Source organism: Takifugu flavidus, chromosome 8 (genome assembly GCF_003711565.1).
Source record: "Takifugu flavidus isolate HTHZ2018 chromosome 8, ASM371156v2, whole genome shotgun sequence".
Lineage (NCBI taxonomy): Eukaryota > Metazoa > Chordata > Actinopteri > Tetraodontiformes > Tetraodontidae > Takifugu > Takifugu flavidus.
In genome coordinates, this window is record NC_079527.1 from 4,397,909 (window position 1) to 4,418,570 (window position 20,662).

The window sequence follows — 20,662 nt, forward strand, 5'->3', positions numbered from 1 at the left end:
TGGGGGAAAATTTATTTGATAAAATCCGAGACCAAGAACATACATTTCATCTTGAAAGGCAATTAGCATGGATTAGCAATAGGGTTACGGTATGCTAACGTAACCAATTCAGCTACATGACCCACAACGAACTGAGTACGTGTCTGCTTTGTTAACGTAACATATTAACAGTTATTCAGACAACTATAGCATAAAGAACATCCGAACAAGTTTACCAAACAATCAAGTCTAACTCCATAGACGAAGCACCGCTTCTTCTTCTGCGTCGCTAAAGGAACTAGTTCCTCAGGTACACACACCTAGAGCGCCCTCTTGTGGTTGTCAGTGCGAAAATAATGAACGTGTGAAATTCCGTAATAATGTATTTATTTAAGTCGCTCCAGAGTACAAGTCGCACCCCCTGACAAACTATGAAAAAAGTGCAACTTATAGTCCGGAAAATACGGTACACTAGCACTTGAGCTCGAGACCCATGGAACACACTTTTCTAACACTGATCACTGAACAGCGGCTGAGACTCACGCCTTTGAGAACTTCCTCTCTGTGGTCGCTGAAGGACATGAACAGGTTGATCTTCCAGCTGGTGTTGCAGTTCACCGAGTTGACCTGCAGGGGGCGTCATCAGTGTTGTCATTGTTAATTAAGCAGGGTACAGGTGCGCTTTTCAGCTGCATGTCTCACCTCTTTGCAGCCAGGGTGGTCAGTCAGCTCATAGTTGGAGGCATGAAGTGGCTGGCCGGCATTCACTGGGTTGAGGATCACTTTATCGCCCACAACCACCTGAAATACACAAATGCTCAGGACGCTGCAGTGGCGCGCTTGCTGCTGTTTGACTACACGGTTGTGGAATTACGTTGTCTCCATTGGCACGGAGCTTCCAGAAGGGCTGGATAAAGAGCCAGGAACCTTCATTCCCCGTCCCATCCAATGTGACGCGCATGGCATTCTTCTCCAGCAGAGCAGGCAGACGCTTGTTCACCGTCAGATATTTGTTGCTTTTCATGTGAAGCAACTGCGGACGGAGAGCACCCTCGGTTACGTGTTTTTACAAAATCACATTTCTTTTCTCACACACCATCCCTGCTTCTGACTTCTGTGCTAAAGTGAACCCACGTGCTCAACGGGTGATGTCATTTTGGGATAAGGTCAACTCAATGACTTCTTGGATGGTTCAAGACTGAGATGGAACAGTGAGCCACTGTAGCTACTGACCCAGGCATGTTACAAACATGACTCAGGTAAATCTCAGGCTCAGACATGTGAAGGTGCAGCTCTCTTACACCTACCCACACATAGACACATAGACACATTCCTTAGAATGCATTGTGTCTATGCATTGTGTCCCCCCAAAATATGCTTGTTTTGCAGGTGAAATGCACACTCTAGTCCTCACTGTGCAGCATGTTCCAGCACAGAGAGATACTTTTGCTCTATGTGATCTTATCTGTACGTCAATATTGAGCTCACTTCAGAGCAGATCGCTTATCTATTTTGCACCATCTCTCTCTTCCACTCGTGCACACAAACCTCTTTTACAGGAATCACATGTTGGTGAGCACGGCCTGTGTGTGTGTGTGTGTGTGTGCGTGCGTGCGTGCGCGCGCGCGCGCGTGTGTGTGTGTGACAGTTATTGCAGTGGTAAGGTGGATACTGTAGGAGTAGCAATAATTGAATTCAATTTAATTCACATTTGAGGAACTTCTTTGTGTCATTTTTACAACATTGATGAACTTTAGGGGCAATAACCAGCTGATACGCTGCTTATGAAAAGTACACACACTCACACACATCCCCGGGCTTCTATCTTTGCAAGTCTTTGACATAATGCATTATTATTACCAAAATACAATGTCCAATACCATGTCCTAACCCTCAAACAATCCTTTGAAGTTGTGAGGACCAGCACAAATGTCCCTTATTTCCCCAAAAAGTCCTCGCTTTGCCAGTTGAATGCAGTTTTGGTATGTAGCAAGTACAATAACACACACACACACACACACACACACACACACACACACACACACACACACACACACACACACACACACACACACACAAAGCATACTTTGTTGATTTTATATATGAAATCAAGAGCAATATCTTTCATCTTTGCAACAACCCCCCCCCCACAAAAGAGTTCATGTATAAAAGCAGCAAAAGCACCAACAAATCAGACGCTCCATTTCTCCTTGGACTAGTTTGTGGAGTTCACAAAGTACGGCGGCTCCTCCTTCACACCCTTCGCACACTAACCTCATTACCAGAGTGTTTATCTCCTAATTCACACCAGTTGAAGCATGAAGGCATGAAATGGAAAGTGCTTTGACAGGTGTCCAGTTTGGCCTGATAATACCGTAATAAAGGGCTGAGTCGTTACCTGCATGACTGTTCCGTATTTGACAACGTCTCCATGGACTTTTTTGTTTTCCGTCTCGTTTTGCTTCTGTTCCAAGTTGGAGGCGTGCTGCAACACAAACACACACACACACACACACATACTTGTCTTCATGTGGTTCAGATGCCGGCTCCCTGTGACTCAAAAAAGCCTGACCAGATGCAAAGTCAAGATCAGGTTAAACCAGTTGGAATTAGCACCAAAGCATTTTCATCAATCCATTAAATATGTGAGTCAACACATCATGTGTGTGGGTGTGTGGGTGTATCTTTTTACCTGCAGTTTCTGCAGCAGAACCACATCTGCAATCTTGTCCTTCTCATGTTTGGCTTGTTTGGCTTTCCAGAACTGCTTCTGAGCTGAGTATCGGCTCATGGGGCACACCTTAAACAGGCAGTCTGCGTGATAACAGTTGTAATTGTTGTTATTATTGTTGTTATTACTGCTGACAGTGGAGTGGGGCTGATATATTTAGAATTTAGGACTCACCGGAGCGGACATTTCCAAGGTTATCAGAAAAAATAACCCATTTCACACGATTCAGACTCTTATGCTACCCAAGTACAGAGTGTATCGGTTCAGGATTTAAATGTCGTTGTCGGTTTTTAAGTTTTAAAGAACAATCAATGGTAATGATTTAAGGACGGCAGCGAGTCGAGTGGAATGCCTCATTGAGCTCTTCTATCGTTTGGTTTTGTACAGAAAGTTAGATGTATGTTACATAGGAAAGAAGGGGGCCAACAAAACTATTTAATAGCATGCACGCTTGCACAAAAAAGAACAGTGATGGGGCCAAATATTGACTTTCCTGCAGCAGATCCTGTACTACTATTCCTGTGCACATACAGAATGAGTGCAAGTGTGTGTGTGCGTGTATGTGTATGTGTGTGTGTGTGTGTGTGTGAGGCAGATCTAATTTTCCTTTGTGCTGTACTGCAAATTTAATAGGTTTTTCAGACTAAAGAGTAATTTGGGGCTTATAATTCCTCATGTTTTCGATGGAAAGGAGCATGATCTGAGCTTGTCTCACCTCTGAACTTCTTTGGAGGATTCTCCAGATCTCCAGCAGCTGGTTCGACCACGCAGCGGTCATCAACCAACCTACAGACACACCACAGAAGAATATAAGTCTGGGACAGGATATGTTGGTGACTGTGGTTAGTCTGTTTCCTCGAGTGTGGGAAACCAACATTGCACACAAGTCAAAAACAAAAGACAAAAATGTGTTCATGTTCCATCCTGTTTGAATAGCGAGTCGACGCTGAGCTAATCTGCCCCCCAACCTGTGTTTGGACTAAAGAGGGGCTCATCGGCGCCACTAACACACCCCAAACGTGTTGCCACCACTGCCATCAGCTGTTGTCGTCGTTGGCTTTGAGCATGACACCAGAGATGAGAGGCAGGTTAAGGAGTTCCGTCAGAACCTCCTTCATGACTGATGGACAGGAAGCAGGAATCCAGGCTTTGTGACTGTCCAGGAACAGTCAGACTGCAACACACTCTCACCTCTATTGTCTGCCTGCCAGGTGTGTCCCCGGTGTCTCAGGAAACACTCATCGCTCTGTTCACAAAGCTGTCAGTCACACACACACACACACGCACACACACACATGCATGCACGCACACATGCGGTGGATGGAAGTTGCCTGCAACTTGGGCAGAGTTCACAGAGGGCCTGACATCATGTTAGCATCTGAAATACAACAATATCCACACCTGATGCACCCAAACAAAGGCCCAAAGCACCACTGAGCTTCTGTTCTTCACTGACCCATCCATGGGGAGGTGTGAGGAAGGAGGACAAGCATGAGGGTCCCATGAAGACCTCCAGAGTGAGAACCTCAGACACCTGGAACCTCATTATGAGGATGACAAATATACAACCTGGAAGGATGGAAATTGTGGTAAGAGGCTCTAATAGACACCTAGATTTGTTTATCTAATGCCATCCGCTGCTATTTTGCTTATGGCTTGTGGCAGTAAAAATACATTTAAATGAGGATTGGAATGATTTCAGGAGCTCCTCGTTAAGCAGTTGTGTGCAGACAGGAAAAAAATGGCAAATAAGAATATAATTTAATAAGGTCCACATATTCAAAGGCGCAGCCTGAAGGTGATTCTGAAGTCAAACAGGACCCGAGTTAGACCGGTTTACCACCTCGTTCATCCTGCAAGGCTAACAGAAAGGTCACGGGATCAGAAAGTGCAACAGAGGTCAAGATAATATGACCAATATTTGCAGCTGATCACTGGAATAACACCATTTTAATAAAACGTTGAAATATCTAAATAATAAACATGGGGGTAGGGCATTGATGTGATTTCTTTTAGTTCTCATTTTAATGACATTTTGACCACTGAGCAGCAGATTCCGAAAAAAACCTGGTTTCATTAAAACAAAAGGAGGTTGTTTAAGGTTGGGATTTGCCCTGTTTTTCTCCATTAGGTGAATTTGACTGTATGAAAAGCAGCAGGCTCAACCAGTCAACCACCTGTGGATCCAGGAGCAGCAGGGAAAGCAGCAGTACCTCCCAGAACCACGACATGGGTTCTGGTTTGTATGACTGTAATGTGTGCTGATGAGCCAGCGGCGCTCGTTAGCCCCTAATTCTGTCAACCTTCGGTCTAATAAACAGCAATGGTAAGAACACCTACGAGCCTTGAGCCAGTGTCTCTCATCATTTGGATCTGCTGGTGTTGTTTGCTTGGGCGGGTGGATAGCAAACACAGCCGGAGGCTCACAAGTATGCATATTTACATTTCTGTAATTCATGTGTTGCACCATGTCGACACGCTAATATTGAACATTCTGTTGTGGTCAGCGAGAGCGTGACAGCGCATGTCGTGCACGCCGTCCTTCACTATTCCTGCAGGAAATGGTGATTAACCTCAGAGCCGGGCCCACCGAGGCCCCGGAGGCCAGAAACTGGGCCTCTTTCTTGGCTGTTCCTGGGACAGGAAGCTGACGTGCGGCTGCTTTCAGGATTGTTTTAATTGTTGCAGCTCACATCGATAAGAGTTAATGATGAAGCTGAAAGCTACAAAAACTAAAAAGGTCAAGACCGCAGAACAGGAAACACACACACTTGCTGGCAGAGTGGATCACTCTTGGACATGCTGGTAGCATTTCCTTTTCCTGCCATACAAGTAGACATAAAGTGACTGTGCACCCTCTCCCTCTCTCTCGTTCACCAAAGTTAAAAATAACATCTCGATTCTAGAATAAAGTGCAAAGTTAGCAGCAGATTACTGCAGCAGATCACTGCTCTCCCTTCTGCACTTCAGCCTCGCTCATTTACCAACACCGGACGGACGTGCGAAGGTACCGACCGAACCCAGCAGGAGGCCGGAGCTCGGCTCAGCTTCCATCTTAAAGCTGGTGCGTCTAGAAACTCTTCCAGGAGGTCACGACACCCACGCAGAGCTGGAAATGAGTTAGCAGACACCTCAGATCCAGTAGGTGCTCCATTACTGCAGCACGTGGCAGGTTTACATGTGTTATTACTACTGTTACTACATATCTAGAGGAGAGCAGCTCGTTATATACGGGGCTGTTTCTCCTGCAGCAGGACCCTCTGTGGAGGGGGGGTAACAAGGGTAAATTCATGGAATGATGAGCGCTTCTGCTGGTTCATCAATAAAGCGATTAAGATTTAGATCGTTGAAGTTCATAAATTAAATTAAACAGGTTCTATCTGCACCCTAACAAAATACTTTAGAACCACAAAGTTCCACGGCGCCACAGGCCTGATGGACACCTGCTAGTGGTACCAGAGCCGCACTATTTCCTGAAACACGCTGAACATGTTCGAACAACAGATGATTTACAGAACGTTCTCATGGTTCCTGGACGTTTAGAACCACCGGGTGGCTACAGACCCAGAACAGGGGTGTAATTACAAATACACTTAGACCACAATGACACTTGTTTACGGTGAACAACACATCTGTGTCTTATAAACGCACCACAAACGGCGCGAAGCACAACAAAATAAAACATGAGCTTCTTCTCCAACATGTAGAAGTCAATAAAGAAAACTTCTTGACTTCTGACTGGGGCCAACATTACGTGGTAAAACTCCGAAGAAATAGCAATTAAAATAATAAAAAAATGTGGTTTAAGTAACTCAGCTTTGCAATACAAAATTCTAAATGACTATTGGTGCAGGTGCAGGAGGAGAATCGTGTGGAGGCAGAAGAGCTTCAGTTAGAAGATGCAGGACAATAAAAGACAATCGAGGCTGTGATGTTGACAGCAGGAACTCCAGCCTCTCCGCTACACTTGGCACACTTTGGTCCTGCCAGGCAGCACAAGCAGCCTTCAAACGCCATAAAACAGGTTGGGAGCTGCACCACTCCTGAATCCCTAACTGGGTGAGCTGGTTTAGCTCACTGGGCAAACTGTGCTCCAGCACGGTCGGGCTGGTCGCGGAGCTCTTAACTCCTGCTGGTTTTGGTCGTTGGGACGTTCAATTGTAATTCACGTAAAAACGACCAGAGTCTGGTGTTGCAGGTACATCTCTCTCACACACACACACACACGCACCACCAGCACCAGCAGCAGGGTCCGGGAACTCACCCCAGGGTGCTGATGAAGCCATTGACGGAACCCTCGGCGTACAGAGACACGATGTCCCCGATATGGAGGAAGCTGGAGGCAGAGTCCGACATCCTGCAGCTGGTTCCGCGGCTCCGGCGGCGACAGAAAGCGCAGGTCCACCAGGTAGAAACTTTCTCCTGTCGACTCGGTGCTCCGAGTCTCACGCAAAGCAGGAAGGTTCTCACATGCAGCCGGGATGGGAACGCGCAAACCGGGTCTTCAACATGTCCGGACCGTCCCAGGAGCCCCCACAGGAGCCAGACCGAGACTCTTCCTGGCTGCACTTCAGCCCGGGGTCTTCAGCGATATGGACGCGCTCCCCTCCCACTGCGAGCTGCCGGGTGCAGGGTGCGAGCGTGCGTGCGTGCGTGTCCGTGTGTAATTGTCTGTGTGTGTATGTGTGTGTGCGCGCGCGTGCCTTGACGTGTGCGGCGACAGACTTCGGCGATTCAAAAAAAAAAGAAAAGAAACCAGGAAGTCGGCGAAGGTGTATTGAAGGGAGCGCGCCGTAGGGCGCGCGTGCGCACGCGCACGACCCTCCACGAACTTCTAAAACAGCGAGTTTAGCGACATTTATCAGCTGATGCAAAGTGAAACTTTTCGCTCTAATTAGCACATTTTCAGCTTTACCTGGATAGTTATTGCTTCACGTCACTATTTGATGACATTTTCACGTCTAAAACCCAAAATGCACTTTACAGATTGTTGCATCAAGTAGTTTTAAGGTTTAAGAGGTCGCTGCAGTTTATCCTGCTGCACGTGACACCTACTGACAAACAGGAACTCGAGTCACTTTTGATTTATCTGACTTCAATAAAATTAAACTCGGACCATGAAGCAGTAGCAAGCAGCTCCGTCTACAGTATTCCATCATCATCATCATCATCATCGGCGCCATCCGGGTGAGAAGACATGTGACATGACCTGACCTTCCATTGCTGTTTGACTTCTGCTGGCAGATGTCAAACAGACGCACCACAAAGGCAGGTTGTTCTGAGACACGAGGAACGATCGGCCAGGCGCTGCTGATGAAGGCTGGATGGATAAAACAGGATAAAACAATACAAGCTTATGTCTTATTTTAATTTTTTTGGTGAGAAACAACATGGATCAGAAGACAGACCCGAACAGTCGAGGTTTTCTGGGAACATGGACGTGGTGTTTTCAGGTGTTTGGTGGGGACCTGGAATCTCAACATTCTCACTGAAGACAAGTGTGGAGTTAAATATATCCAGAGGAGATGGAAGCCCAGAGCCTTCCGGAGGCATCCAGAGAACTCCCCAGTAGTTGGGAGGCCTGCTTGATGCTGCTGCATGCCTAACACACATAAACACACACACACACACACCTTCATCACACACATAAAGACTGCGCCTCCCAATTACCTTCTGTAGTCACTTGTGAATCTTAGCCTCCGGAGTTGGTCAGTGGTCTGCAGAGGTTCCCCAGGATGACTGGGGAGGCAGCTTTGATTCCTCTGACCAGGTTCCTCTCAGTGCAGCTGAACCCGATAAAGCGGTGCGGACGCTGCTTCTTTCCCGACCTCCTCACTCGAGGCTGCGGATGAGCCGCCACAGTGGCTGCAGCGTCCGTCAGTCGCTACAGTGTTTCGTGTCCTCAGCAGCTGAACAAACACAAACAAGTACATCGGTTAATCTTGTTGGGTCTTTGGTTAAAAGGTCTAGTTGATTTCAGCCCTAAATCCCCCTCCTGGGCCACTAGATGCTCTGTGCTGCAGTGTCTGTTACACAGAGACAGGCTGCACATTCTGCGTAAATTGTTTTTATAAAAGGTTTGCCAAGTTTAGCCATTAGCATGAGCACCTCTTAGCTTGATTTGGTGACGGCTTCATGCGGCTCACAGGCTCCTGGGACACACGGACCTGAAGAAACCGGTCCTGTGGAGCATGTTATGACAGAGACGTCATAAAACCCTGAACACAGGCTGCAGCTGGATGGGCCAGATATTTGATAAGGATATTTTAAAATATAGGTCCCCCCCCCCCCCCCCCACCCTCTCTCTGTATATATAGAGGATGTCCATTCTGCTCCTCAATGGTCTGGTCTCCGTGGTCATGGTGGGAACCAGCCAAAATGTGTGTGTGTGTGTGTGTGTGTGTGTGTGTGTGTGTGTGTGTGTATTAATTGTATACTCTACCAAGCTTAGCTGCCATCATTTATCACATATGTCAAAACTACTGCGCACAAGAAGTGTTTTGATTTTTAAACACACGTTGATTCTTTTTTCATCTATGTCCTAAAAAACAACAGACTTAAGTTATATAATCTAAATTTTTACATTTTGAGCTCGCTGTAGCTTTGTTGCACATGTGATTCGTCACTCCCGAGTGTCGTTTTCTGGGTTTTTGGTCGTTGTTTTGTTTATTTTTATTGACTCAAGGCAATGACAGAAGGCAAGAGTGTGCGGCTTTTTCTGCTTAAATTCTCTTTTTATTTTCAGGGACTTTTGAGTATATTTTCAGTATTTTGTCAGTTCACTGTCAGCTTGCGGCACTGGGTTATAATTGTGTAGAAAAACACACATTTGGCTGTATTTCCCTTTCTAACATTACATTTGAATGCCTGAAGCAGTCAGTTGTTGACAATTTGATCAATCATTACTGTAGTTGTTCAAATAGTAGTTTAGATGTATTTTTCCTGAAATATTGGCTGATTGTGTTTGGGCAGCCTTGTTCAACACATTCTGAAAGGTTGCAAACATCAAGTTTTTAAATTCAAACTGTCAACAAAAACAAAGAAAGCAGAAAGAACGATCAGATGGGCTGTTTTTTTTATTATTAATGTTACAAAAACATGCTTCCTAGCATCTGTTAAGGGTTCTGGAATTGGTAGGGAGGCTGATTGATGAATGTGATGTTTTGGTTTTTTTTATCTGAAACCAGTGAAAATATCAGGCTACTTAAATTTAAATTCCTCAGCGTTTATCTGCCAAGGAACGTTACAACACGAGTTAATCTTTAACGAGCAAAAGGACAATAGATAGCTGCTATCTGGCATCTCTGGACACACCTTATTAACCTTCCATGACTGGTCCAACATGAAGCCAGAGCTGACTTTAAACTCATGTAAATAGATAACGCTTCACTCTGAAGCCTGTTCATGGGGTTGTGTGTTCACCGTGTGTGTGTGCGTGTGTGTGTGTGTGTGTGTGTGTGTGTGTGTGTGTGTGTGAGGGTGGGGTAGTCTTTTGAAGTCGTGAGTTCAATGCTCAGAGGATGGACACATTTAGAAAAAGGCAGCTGTCTAGATGTGGGAGTTGATCTAAAACTGGGGCCAATTTTCCATCGTGAACGCATCATCATCTGCTCAGGAGGCTGAAGACCCAGAGTCTGTTAACTAGGACGGGTGAAAAGTGTGCATGTAAATGTGAAGGAGGGTGTGTGTGTGTGTGTGTGTTCATGCATTCACTAATAAAAGAATACCTTCTAAATAGACCATCATCTGGTGCATTTTCTATATCTTGTGATCAACAGAGGAGATGAATGCAGATGTGTTCGTACTAGCCTCCTGTGTCATCTGTACGTCATTTGACATTTAACGCGATCTTTACAGAGATCATATAGAACATATACTGGAGTCTTTTGACTTCACACTTCACTATACCATAAAATATATATTTATGCTTTACAAAGAGCTTCAAATAAAGAATTACTGGCCTAATTTTAAAAAAAGTGTTGACTCAAGTTTGGTCAAACCACTTTAATTGGCCTGTTTTGGCATTTACATTATAGTTTCCCATGATGGCTCTGAACTGGACTGTGCCTGGGTTTGGGCTGAGTCCGAGCGGAGGGTGTGTGCAGCTTTTAGGCGATGTTTTGAACTGGAGTGATGATTTGCTCTGGAGATTGAGACAGGATTTAAGAGGAATTTCATGCACCATTGTTTCACACAGCATTTTCCACTCGCTTTTTCTCCCATATAAGGGGTGTGTGTGTGTGTGTGTGTGTGTGTGTGTGTGTGTGCTGACCTGTGATGTCTTTCCACTGCAGACCTTGACAAACCCTTATATAGAGCGGCAGCAGCAGAGTCGACAGTGTGCCCAGACCCACCACAAGGACGCACACCTGACGAACACACCTCAACTTTAAATCCTTAGTATCAAGATGAGAATCCCGGTGGAGCCGTCGGTGTCACACATTCTAAGGGGACCCAGGGGACATTGTAGAGGCATCGGGCCCTCTAGGCGGCCCAACCCGTGACCTGTGATTTATTTATTGATGCTGAGCAGAGGTGGCTGTGAACCTCAGATCAACATACAAGTTTAGTAAAGCACTTTATGACAATTCATGTCTCTTTGTACCCATTTAAAATCGTTCCACTAATCTTTCACATTAGTTTTCTCGGTATAGTTTAGCGATTTAAACATGTAAAGGTCAATTTTGTGTCAGTGTGGAAGACTTATTGTTTTAAATTGCCTCAATGGTTTTTAAAATTTCCTGCATTTTTCTGTTTTACGTGGTTTTCAGTGCCTCAAACGGGGCAAACCCGCCCCAATACCTCTAAAAAGGGTTCCTAATAAAGAACAGCCTGGTTCTGGATCTTATCTGCCACGTGATGTCAGGTTGATTTGGTTTATAAAGCTACATTCTGCAAATAGATTTTGTCACACATGAATAGGAGATCAAGTTTAGCTGTTTCTCACATGCTAGTCCTGCACAGGATCCTCTCTCGTGCAGAGATCTGCCCACATCCATCAGCTGGCTTAAATATAGTCATTTAAAGTGGCCAGGAAAAAGGCTTTACTGTTGGGTGTGTGTGCAGCCGCTGAGTTTAGAGAGTTCCCAGGGTCAGTGTAAATCACCAGATCTCTAATGATCCAGTTGGAGCGACAGTCATTCCCGCCTCTCGTCTTCATCAGCACGACCATCCCAACCCTGATTCACCCAGCTGAGATATTTTATCGCCCAGAACAACTGTGAGCTGCTCCTGACTCTGAGATGAGACCTCAGAACACGCAGCGTCCTCAATCATCATCACTGATTAACTAATTAAATTTAATCAGCCTCATTGTGCCACTTTAATAGACTCCTTATCCCATTTTTGTATTGTTTTAACATTGCACATGTTGCACAACATTGCACAATATTAGGTGGTCATCTCAGAGCAGCGACCTCTGGTGAGCAGCCTCTCCTGTATTCCTCCCACAATCTCACCAGTGGAACAGATAAAAGAGTCTTCTCCTCCATAACTGGGAATAATCTGCCTTGAACTGCACAGTGTATTTACCAAGTAGGTAGAGATTCACCTGGATTTCCTCCTCTGTTGCTCTGTGTCTTTGAAAGGCCCAAAAAGCCTGAATTGTTTTGTACGGATGCGCAGGTGTTGGACCTGGCTGTACAATAAGTCATGACAAAAGTTAGCAGTGGCAGGCAGTCAAGCAGGCAGCTGCACGTTCTGGCAGATGAGGAATGCTCTGCCATCATATCTGCTCTATTTAAAGCATGTTGAGCACACAGAAGAGTTCATAATATCCATCTAAAGGAGGCTGATCCTGTAGGGATCCAGTTTTAGGCTGTGTAAAGGCCATAAACTCCATAAGTTACAGGCCTGACAGGTTATGAGATGTTTTCTAACTTCAAATAAACTCAAATGGGAGGGAGCCACGACCAGAACACTCTCGCTGTTTAATCATCTATTCTGCACCTTCAGACAATCGATTGCAGTATCTGCACTGTGGCACAGTGGGCATGGCTCTGGTGGCACCAGATGAACGCCATTCTGCGGCGCTCTGACACGTGTGCTGACTCCTCCTGCAAGTTCAAACCAGACCGATGCATGACTGCGAAATTTCCTTTAAATTCCACAGACACAAATTTCAGTGGAATCTCAAACATACTTTTGATAAACGTGGCCTCGGTGTCTCACGCTAACACACACAGATATGTACACACCCCCTCCACACACCACCCATTTAACAAACAGCATAAAAACATCACCTTTTACACATTAACTCACACTGTCATGCACATTACTCACATGCACAATGTCCATTCATGCATAGCATGTGTGTGTGTGTGTGTGTGTGTGTGTGTGTGTGTGTGTGTGTGTGTGTGTGTGTGTGTGTGTGTGTGTGTGTGTGTGTTTGTGAGAGTTGATAACAGGCGCTTTACGAGTGTTGATGCAGGGTGCTTCATCATCCTTTTAATGTTCTTCGTTTTTATTTCTAGGTGCGAAGTACCAACTTGTGTTTATGTATTCAAAAGAACGCAGACATTCAAATGCAACACAAGACACTTCTGACTAGTTTCAACTGGTTTCTATGATTTATGTGAATATAGATAAGCTGATGCTGGGAAAATCCGTCAGACATGTCCAGTAGGCAGCGCAATATTTACCCCTAGCGGCCATACAGAGAACTGCAGAGTGATTCAGCCTTTTTTGGGCAGGTCAGAGTGCACGTACCTTCCTTCTTTAATCAGCTTCCTTTATTTAGTTCATGTCAGGGTGACTTATGTTGCAAAAGGAGCTGTTGTGTTCTATCTGTGAACACAGAAGTGCCAGACACAAGGTGTGTGCTTCATGGAAGAAAAACAAAAGAAAGATTGTACCAATCCTGTGGCTGGCAGCCTGGTGGACTTTGCACGCTACAGTTGGGTCCTTTTCCCAGCGAGCCCCCCAACACTCACAGGAGAAATAAACGAGCCAAGTGTGAAATTATAAGAGAGAAAACGTAAAACTATATAGACCTAAAAAAAACTACTGTAAATAACAAGTGTTTATTGCTAATCTGGTCACACAAAATTCAAAGAGGGGGCTTTACTTTTGGGAGTTTGCATGTTTTTCCCGCGTCTGTGTGGGTTCTCTCCTGGTTCTCCAACCTCCTGCCTCATTCCAAACAAATGCCTTTGGGAGAGAGGTGAACTGGTACCGGCTGTACCCAAACTCTCACCTGATGGTAGCTGGGATGCACACTAGTGTAGAAATAAGTATAAAATATGCAGACAAAATGTCAGGGATAGAACTGGAAGATCTAAACAGGTGGAATCAGCAGAAGTCAAAGATCTACCACCCTTCATAAACTGTCTCACATGCAGAAGTCTGAGTTCAGAAGCCACTTTAAAAAAGGAGTCGCTGTTCCCTAAAACACCACCAGGGGGAAGCAGTGGGTGGGCGCGTGTGTTTGCGCGCGTGCAAGAGAGAGAGGATGTGTGATCATTGCAAAAGAAAGTATGTGTGCATGATTATGCAGACAAATGTGTGTATTTGCATGGGTGCCAAGCTTGTTTGTAGACCTGTCAGTGTGTGTGTGTGTGTGTGTGTGTGTGTGTGTGTGTGTCCTGACAAAAGCTCCATCCAGCCATACACCAGAGGGCTGCTTGTTCCCAGAGACCTTCTAAGCTCCAGAACAGCAGTCTCTGTGTAGCCTGGAGCCCAGACACAGCAGCCCCAACACATTAGGTCCGCTCCTCTTCCTCCCTGGAAGAAGAAGAAGAGAAACAAGAAGAAGAAGGAGAAGAAGAAGGAGAAGACATGGTCATCTTGTCTGGAACTCTATTAGATGTTTTCTGAAGAGGAAGACAATAAAAAGGTCCATTGTTTGACCATTTACAGGTTTGCTGAAGATCATCTGGGTCTGCTGCCTCTTGGCGTCTAACAGGAAGCTTCAGGAATCGTAACGTGATCCTTTCATTCCTGAATATCATCAGATTTGGAAAACACTGCCGGATTGTAGTCTTTTCTGGAAAACCCTGAAGAATTCAGGTGTGAGAAATCATGGCTTGGTCTTTCAACCTGTGGCTCTGTCTGCTGGTGCTCACTGATGCCAAGAGCGTCAGGCAGCAGGACTCTCAGGGCCCTGGACCTGACCTGGACAAGACCTCCTCCGCTGCCAAACTGGACTCCTTCTGGAAGCACTTTGGGTCTGGGGACGACATCTTGAACCACAACCGCCTCCTTCCGGAGATGCTGGACCTGGACCAGCATCGCCGGCTGGCCCGCGGCGCTGATGAAGATGAGCAACAGTCCACCTTTGGCCGCTCTTTTGAGAACGACTTTGTGACGGCGCCACAGCCCACCGAGCTCAACAACATCACGAATCTAGCAGGAGGGGACCCTCGGATCACGGATAACCTTGATCTCCACGGCAACACCTCCATCTCTGACCAGAATGCACCGGGGCTGCTCAACCCCTTCTTCCTGGTGGAAAGCTCCTACGTGGCCTACGCTGTGCTGTTTCTGGCCGGACTGGTGCTGGCTGTGGGTGTGGTGGGAAACATGGCAGTCATGTGTATTGTCTGGAATAACTACTACATGAGGTCGGCGTGGAACTACCTCCTGGCCAGCATGGCATTCTGGGACTTCCTGGTCCTGGTGCTTTGCCTTCCCGTGATAGTCCTAAACCAGCTTTCTCACAGGAGGATTCTGGGTGATATCACCTGTCGCATGGTGCCTTATATGGAGGTGGGTGTGGCTTATTTATTCATGGTGGTGGTGGTGGTGGTGGGGGGGGGGGGGGTCTTTAAAAAAATGTTTAAATTGTAAATGAATGTTGTAAAATGTACAGAACACTGCAGTAGTAGCTTAAAAATACAGGTGACATGGTCGGACCCGTTTTCAGTCCTTGGCTTGAAGAATGTTTATTGTTGGTTGTTCCTCTTGTGGACTGTCTGACTGACTGTAAAACCACAACCATGTCCACCGACTGTAAGCGAGAAGGAAAAACAACCAAATCCAACAGCCGTGATGGTGAAACCCGGTGTAAGTGAAGCAGAACCACACTGGCAGCTAACGGACCTGGTTAGAACCGGCAGGGTTATGTTCTAGCCCAGTTTCATGGCTAAAAGAGCAACGCTAACAGAAGTGTTTTTACAGTCCGTGTCACTGGGAGTGGCCTCTTTCACGCTCTGCGCTCTGGGGATCGACCGATTCCACGCCGCCACCTCTTCGTCGCTGCCAAATGTCCGGCGGGTGGAGCGCTGCCGCTCCGTGCTGCTGAAGCTGCTCTTGGTGTGGCTTGCTGCTCTGCTGCTGTCCAGCCCTGAGATCTTCCTGTGGCAGCTGAGCCAGGATGTGTCCCCGTCCACTGGCCAGCTGGCTGACTCCTGCACCATCACGCCCACCTCCTCCCTGACCCTCTACCTGCCCGACTCCCTCCACTCACTGCTGCTCCGCTATCACCAGGTAAGAACCAGTCGCTAGACCCTGAGGCCTGCCAGCATCAGCAGAGGATTATGGGCTGCATCTGAACCATTTCCATCTGCGCTTGAGGTGAAAGATGACAAACTTTTTGCTAGGTTAGAGAGAGAAATCCTTTTCTTCTCATGAGCAAACGCCCGACTAATGTCTGTCTTCCGTTCCAACCTGAACCTGTCCCTTGCCGGGCCTGTCTGCGCCAGGGTCGCATGTGGTGGTGCTTCGGCTGCTACTTCTGCCTCCCGGTCGTCTTCACCATCCTGTGCCAACTGGCCGCGCGGAACGTCAACAGCGACTCCAGCCCCGCTCAGAAACAGCACAGCCTCGACGAGCGCTCCTCCAATCAGAAGCGTCAGCAGCACCAGGCGGCGGAGAGGCAGCTGAACTGCACCCTGTTAGCGTTAGCGGTGGTTTATGGGGTGTGCGCGCTGCCGGAGCATGTCTGTAACATCACCTTGGCCTACACACACATCACCCTCGCAGAAGACACAGCGGCCATGCTGGCTCTGCTTCATCACTTCCTGTTGTTCTTCAAGTCGTCGGTGACCCCGGTGCTGCTGCTGTGTTTGTGTAAGGTCAGTAGAGATGCCCGGGCTGAGTCGTCAATTCCTTTTCCTGCTGAATTTAACACTAAGATGACCTCCGGCGACCTCAGGACGCGACTAACTGTTGTTGTGGTGTTTCAGGCTCTGGGTCAGGTGTTCATGGACTGCTGCTGCTGCTGCTGTCAGGAGTGTCAGCCCGCCTCGGCTCAGGGGTCGCCTAGCTCCGCCCAGGTCAAACTGAAGGCGGCAGCCGAGACGTCCATCTTCTTCGACAAAGCAAAAGACACGTCGGCCATTTTGTCCATCTCCAGCTAGAGCCGCTAACCCCCCCCCCCCCCCCCCACCACCACCACCTTGAGTCCATCGCACACTTCATGGCCTCTTCTTTCACAACGGCATTCTGTTCATTCTCACTCGTTCACCGTCTCGTCCACGTGTGCTGTCCCCCTCTCGTCCCCTCCGCCCTCCCGTGGAGCCATGCTCATCTGTCACTGTGATACGTCTGTCGTATGAATAATGTTCTCTGTGGACCCCTCCGCCCTGCAGGAAGGTCCACCTGTAGAGACATCGCTGCCCTCGCACAACCAGCAGGAACTCCTTTCAGGCTTCTGAACGGACTCTTCCATCCAGCTCCTTCTGGGATTACGTATAATGTGTAGCTATGGGGGGGAAGTGCCAAGTTTTGTTGCGTCGGATGGGAAGCGGAAGCTTTGTGGAGGACAAAAAGACTAAAGAGGGCTTGAGGCGGAAGTTGTTGTTTTTGTTCAAGTCTCTTTTTAACAGCTAATATATCAGAGACACGTAAAACCACTGATCAATATGAAACCATGTACCTGCTAGCTTACTCCCACATGTCAAACGGATGCTGATGTGTCGCAGCTGGGGCATCGGCGAATAAAATACACGCCCATTTCACTGGTTCTGGGGAAACCGGGTCATATTTTAAGGATCAAATATTGCCGCAATAGTTGTGTAGAGCTCTGTGGAATAGATGCATTTGCCTGTTACAGAGCGGAACGAAGAGGACGAGCTGAAGCATGTTTCGTGAGTGTGTTGGGAGAATCTCTGCTGGCTAACAAGCCAGTCCCGCCGCCTGCCTCAGCCTGGGTTCCCTTTATGCTTGTTCCCCCTGTCACGGTGTAACCGGGAAGAAATGACACAGCTTTTAAATGGACCTGTCAGGTCAGGCGTTCTCCATTCTCCTCAACCAGGAAGCTTCCTCTCTCGAGCTGGGAAGGTGGACCAGAACGCGTCTCTGTAGAGTCAGTTCGTAACGTCGCATTAGTGTCACTTGGGTATCGACCGGACTCTGAGTGCAGAGGTTTGTACAGACCGATTAAACTGTAGCTGTATTAATACGTGTTCATCACAAACAAAGTCTGATAGGAGACATGAATGTAGCTTCTCTTCTGACACCTAATAAAATCTTTATACGGAAGCACGATGTTACAATTTCTTTGATTGATTGTTTGGAGTGTGTCACATGACAGTTGTCGGGCTGCAAATGAATGTATAGCTCAAGATTTTAGCGTCACTCCGACTGCTGGAGCATTAAAACGGTTTTAAAAGACGTGTCTGAAGAATGTTGCATGAATTTTTGGGATGATGAGGTTTCCTTGGAGCATCGCTTTCTTTCAACCCTAACCCATTTATACAAACCAATGAACTTACCAAAAATAGCCATTTATTTTAAAATTCTAATATGAATGACTTTAAATCTAAAATGTAAGATAAGCAGCTTCAAGGAAGTTTAATTTAAGGATTTATCCCACTAATATATCACTAATTACCTTAATATACACCAACATGCAGTTTATTTGCACTCTAGACTTGTCTCTAGATATGGTGTCAATCAGAAATGTCCACTTGGGATAACATTTAGCACCTCTGTGACCTCATCAGGCAGAAAAGTATTTCTGAAATACAGATGCAAAGATCGAAACCCAGAACCATTTGGACTGAATTGCTCTAGAACTGGAGGAGCTTTCTGTCTGCTCAGAGGACAGCATGAGTTGCTGCGCTGCATATCAATGACCTCACTATGGTCTGTCGTCATGGGATACTAGCTCTAAATGTCCCTCTCGAAAACACATTCGCCCCCTCGTGCACACATTCACACATGCGGGAACTACTTTTTCCCAATGAACACAAGTCTTCCTCCTCTTTCTTCCCTCTGTGCCTAAGAGGATGAGGCAGAAACCTGTGAAAGTGGAAGTCTGGGACACTGGGACAAGTGTCAATAAGGGACTTCCTGTGTCTCCACTTCCAACAACTGATTTTTCTCATATGGGAGGTTAAACTGCCACTAAAATCTATTTTCAGCCCTTGAATCGGCAGCAAAGACGCAGGAGCGGCTGACAGAGGGGCCGCAAGGACGCGGTGATGGAGGGGGGGGCCGCTAATAGACTCATTAGTAGTGATGAGAGCTCACCCTGCTGATGCAAACTGCTGAACAGACCAGCTCTGTTCACTAATGATGCTACACACACACACACACACACACACACACACACACACACACACACACACACACACACACACAGAAGAGTGAGAGTTCTCTGGTCAGACTGGAAGGGAACCAGTTGCACTTATATAACAGGAAGGTCACTGGTTCGAGTCCCTCATCGATCCATGAGGATGACTCTGTTCTATAAAGATGGGGAGCAAACCAGAATGATGATCCCAGGCTGCCGTGTGGAGAGCTGGGAGCAGAGTCATCAGCAGCAGCCCCCCCCCCCCCCAATTAAAAGATCAAATTTTACATCTGTTCAGCTGAGGAGGGAACTTCTGAAGCTGTGGTGGCTGCAGATGTGCTACCAGATGTGTCCTGACACAGAAACAAGAGCTTAATGGCAAGTTTTAATACCGTTAAAACGTACAGTTTCTCCCACTAAGTATGTACGTGTGTGTGTGTGTGTGTGTGTGTGTGTGTGTGTGTGTTTGTGTTATTTAGCCCTCTCATGAGCAGCACAGTGTGACAGAATAGAGAGCAACAAGTGTGTGTGAGAGTGTCTATGTGTTCTATTCTGAACAAACTCAATGAACACAAACTAAACACTCCATCTCTCTCTCTCTCTCGCACACACACACCTTCTCTCTCTCTTTCTCACACTAACACACACACACACAACACACACACACACCACACACACACACACACACACACACACAGAAGAGTGAGAGTTCTCTGGTCAGACTGGAAGGGAACCAGTTGCACTTATATAACAGGAAGGTCACTGGTTCGAGTCCCTCATCGATCCATGAGGATGACTCTGTTCTATAAAGATGGGGAGCAAACCAGAATGATGATCCCAGGCTGCCGTGTGGAGAGCTGGGAGCAGAGTCATCAGCAGCAGCCCCCCCCCCCCCAATTAAAAGATCAAATTTTACATCTGTTCAGCTGAGGAGGGAACTCCTGAAGCTGTGGTGGCTGCAGATGTGCTACCAGATGTGTCCTGACACAGAAACAAGAGCTTAATGGCAAGTTTTAATACCGTTAAAACGTACAGTTTCTCCCACTAAGTATGTACGTGTGTGTGTGTGTGTGTGTGTGTGTGTGTGTGTGTGTGTTTGTGTTATTTAGCCCTCTCATGAGCAGCACAGTGTGACAGAATAGAGAGCAACAAGTGTGTGTGAGAGTGTCTATGTGTTCTATTCTGAACAAACTCAATGAACACAAACTAAACACTCCATCTCTCTCTCTCTCTCGCACACACACACCTTCTCTCTCTCTTTCTCACACTAACACACACACACACACACTAAAAAGCAGGAGCACAATGCTGGGTTTGTTCTGTGGGAAAACTGATGAGAGAAGTAGCAAAGAGGGGGAGGAATCATGTCGTTATGACAACGAGCATGGGGTCCCCACTGAGGGCTGTGCTGACTCTCATTGGAATAGAGCAAACACACACACACACACACACACACACACACACAGTGGGGACCACCTTGTACTGCAGACAGGAAA

The 20,662-nt window shown here is 46.8% G+C and overlaps 2 protein-coding genes across 4 annotated transcripts in view; one reads left to right on the forward strand and one right to left on the reverse strand.

The window, feature by feature from the left end:
• The window catches only part of itpr3 (inositol 1,4,5-trisphosphate receptor, type 3), a 33,800-nt gene extending 25,248 nt beyond the window's left edge, over positions 1–8,552 (reverse strand). The window contains exons 1-8 of one of the 3 annotated variants that reach the window (XM_057041536.1): positions 8,119–8,552; positions 6,975–8,030; positions 3,426–3,496; positions 2,672–2,793; positions 2,378–2,464; positions 854–1,012; positions 682–780; positions 523–606 (exon numbers count right to left, since the gene is read on the reverse strand). In XM_057041536.1, the coding sequence (XP_056897516.1) occupies positions 523–606; positions 682–780; positions 854–1,012; positions 2,378–2,464; positions 2,672–2,793; positions 3,426–3,496; positions 6,975–7,066 (714 nt within the window). In that variant the 5' untranslated portion in view covers positions 7,067–8,030; positions 8,119–8,552. The remainder of the gene's footprint in view (positions 1–522; positions 607–681; positions 781–853; positions 1,013–2,377; positions 2,465–2,671; positions 2,794–3,425; positions 3,497–6,974; positions 8,031–8,118) is intronic. The other 2 variants (XM_057041537.1, XM_057041535.1) reach the window with 2 other exon arrangements.
• Positions 8,553–14,326: 5,774 nt separating this feature from the next.
• On the forward strand, positions 14,327–18,130 carry gpr37l1b (G protein-coupled receptor 37 like 1b). The gene is made up of 4 exons (XM_057041565.1): positions 14,327–15,415; positions 15,827–16,135; positions 16,351–16,722; positions 16,834–18,130. The coding sequence occupies exons 1-4, from the start codon at positions 14,729–14,731 to the stop codon at positions 17,005–17,007; spliced, it is 1,542 nt and encodes a 513-aa protein (XP_056897545.1). The 5' UTR covers positions 14,327–14,728; the 3' UTR covers positions 17,008–18,130.
• The last annotated feature ends 2,532 nt before the right edge of the window (positions 18,131–20,662 follow it).

Coding starts and splice junctions, on each gene's coding strand:
- gpr37l1b (XM_057041565.1), top strand. CDS start 14,729: ATGGCTTGGTCTTTCAACCTGTGGCTCTGTCTGCTGGTGCTCACTGAT. Junction 15,416..15,826: donor GCATGGTGCCTTATATGGAG/GTGGGTGTGGCT, acceptor GTGTTTTTACAG/TCCGTGTCACTGGGAGTGGC. Junction 16,136..16,350: donor TGCTGCTCCGCTATCACCAG/GTAAGAACCAGT, acceptor TGTCTGCGCCAG/GGTCGCATGTGGTGGTGCTT.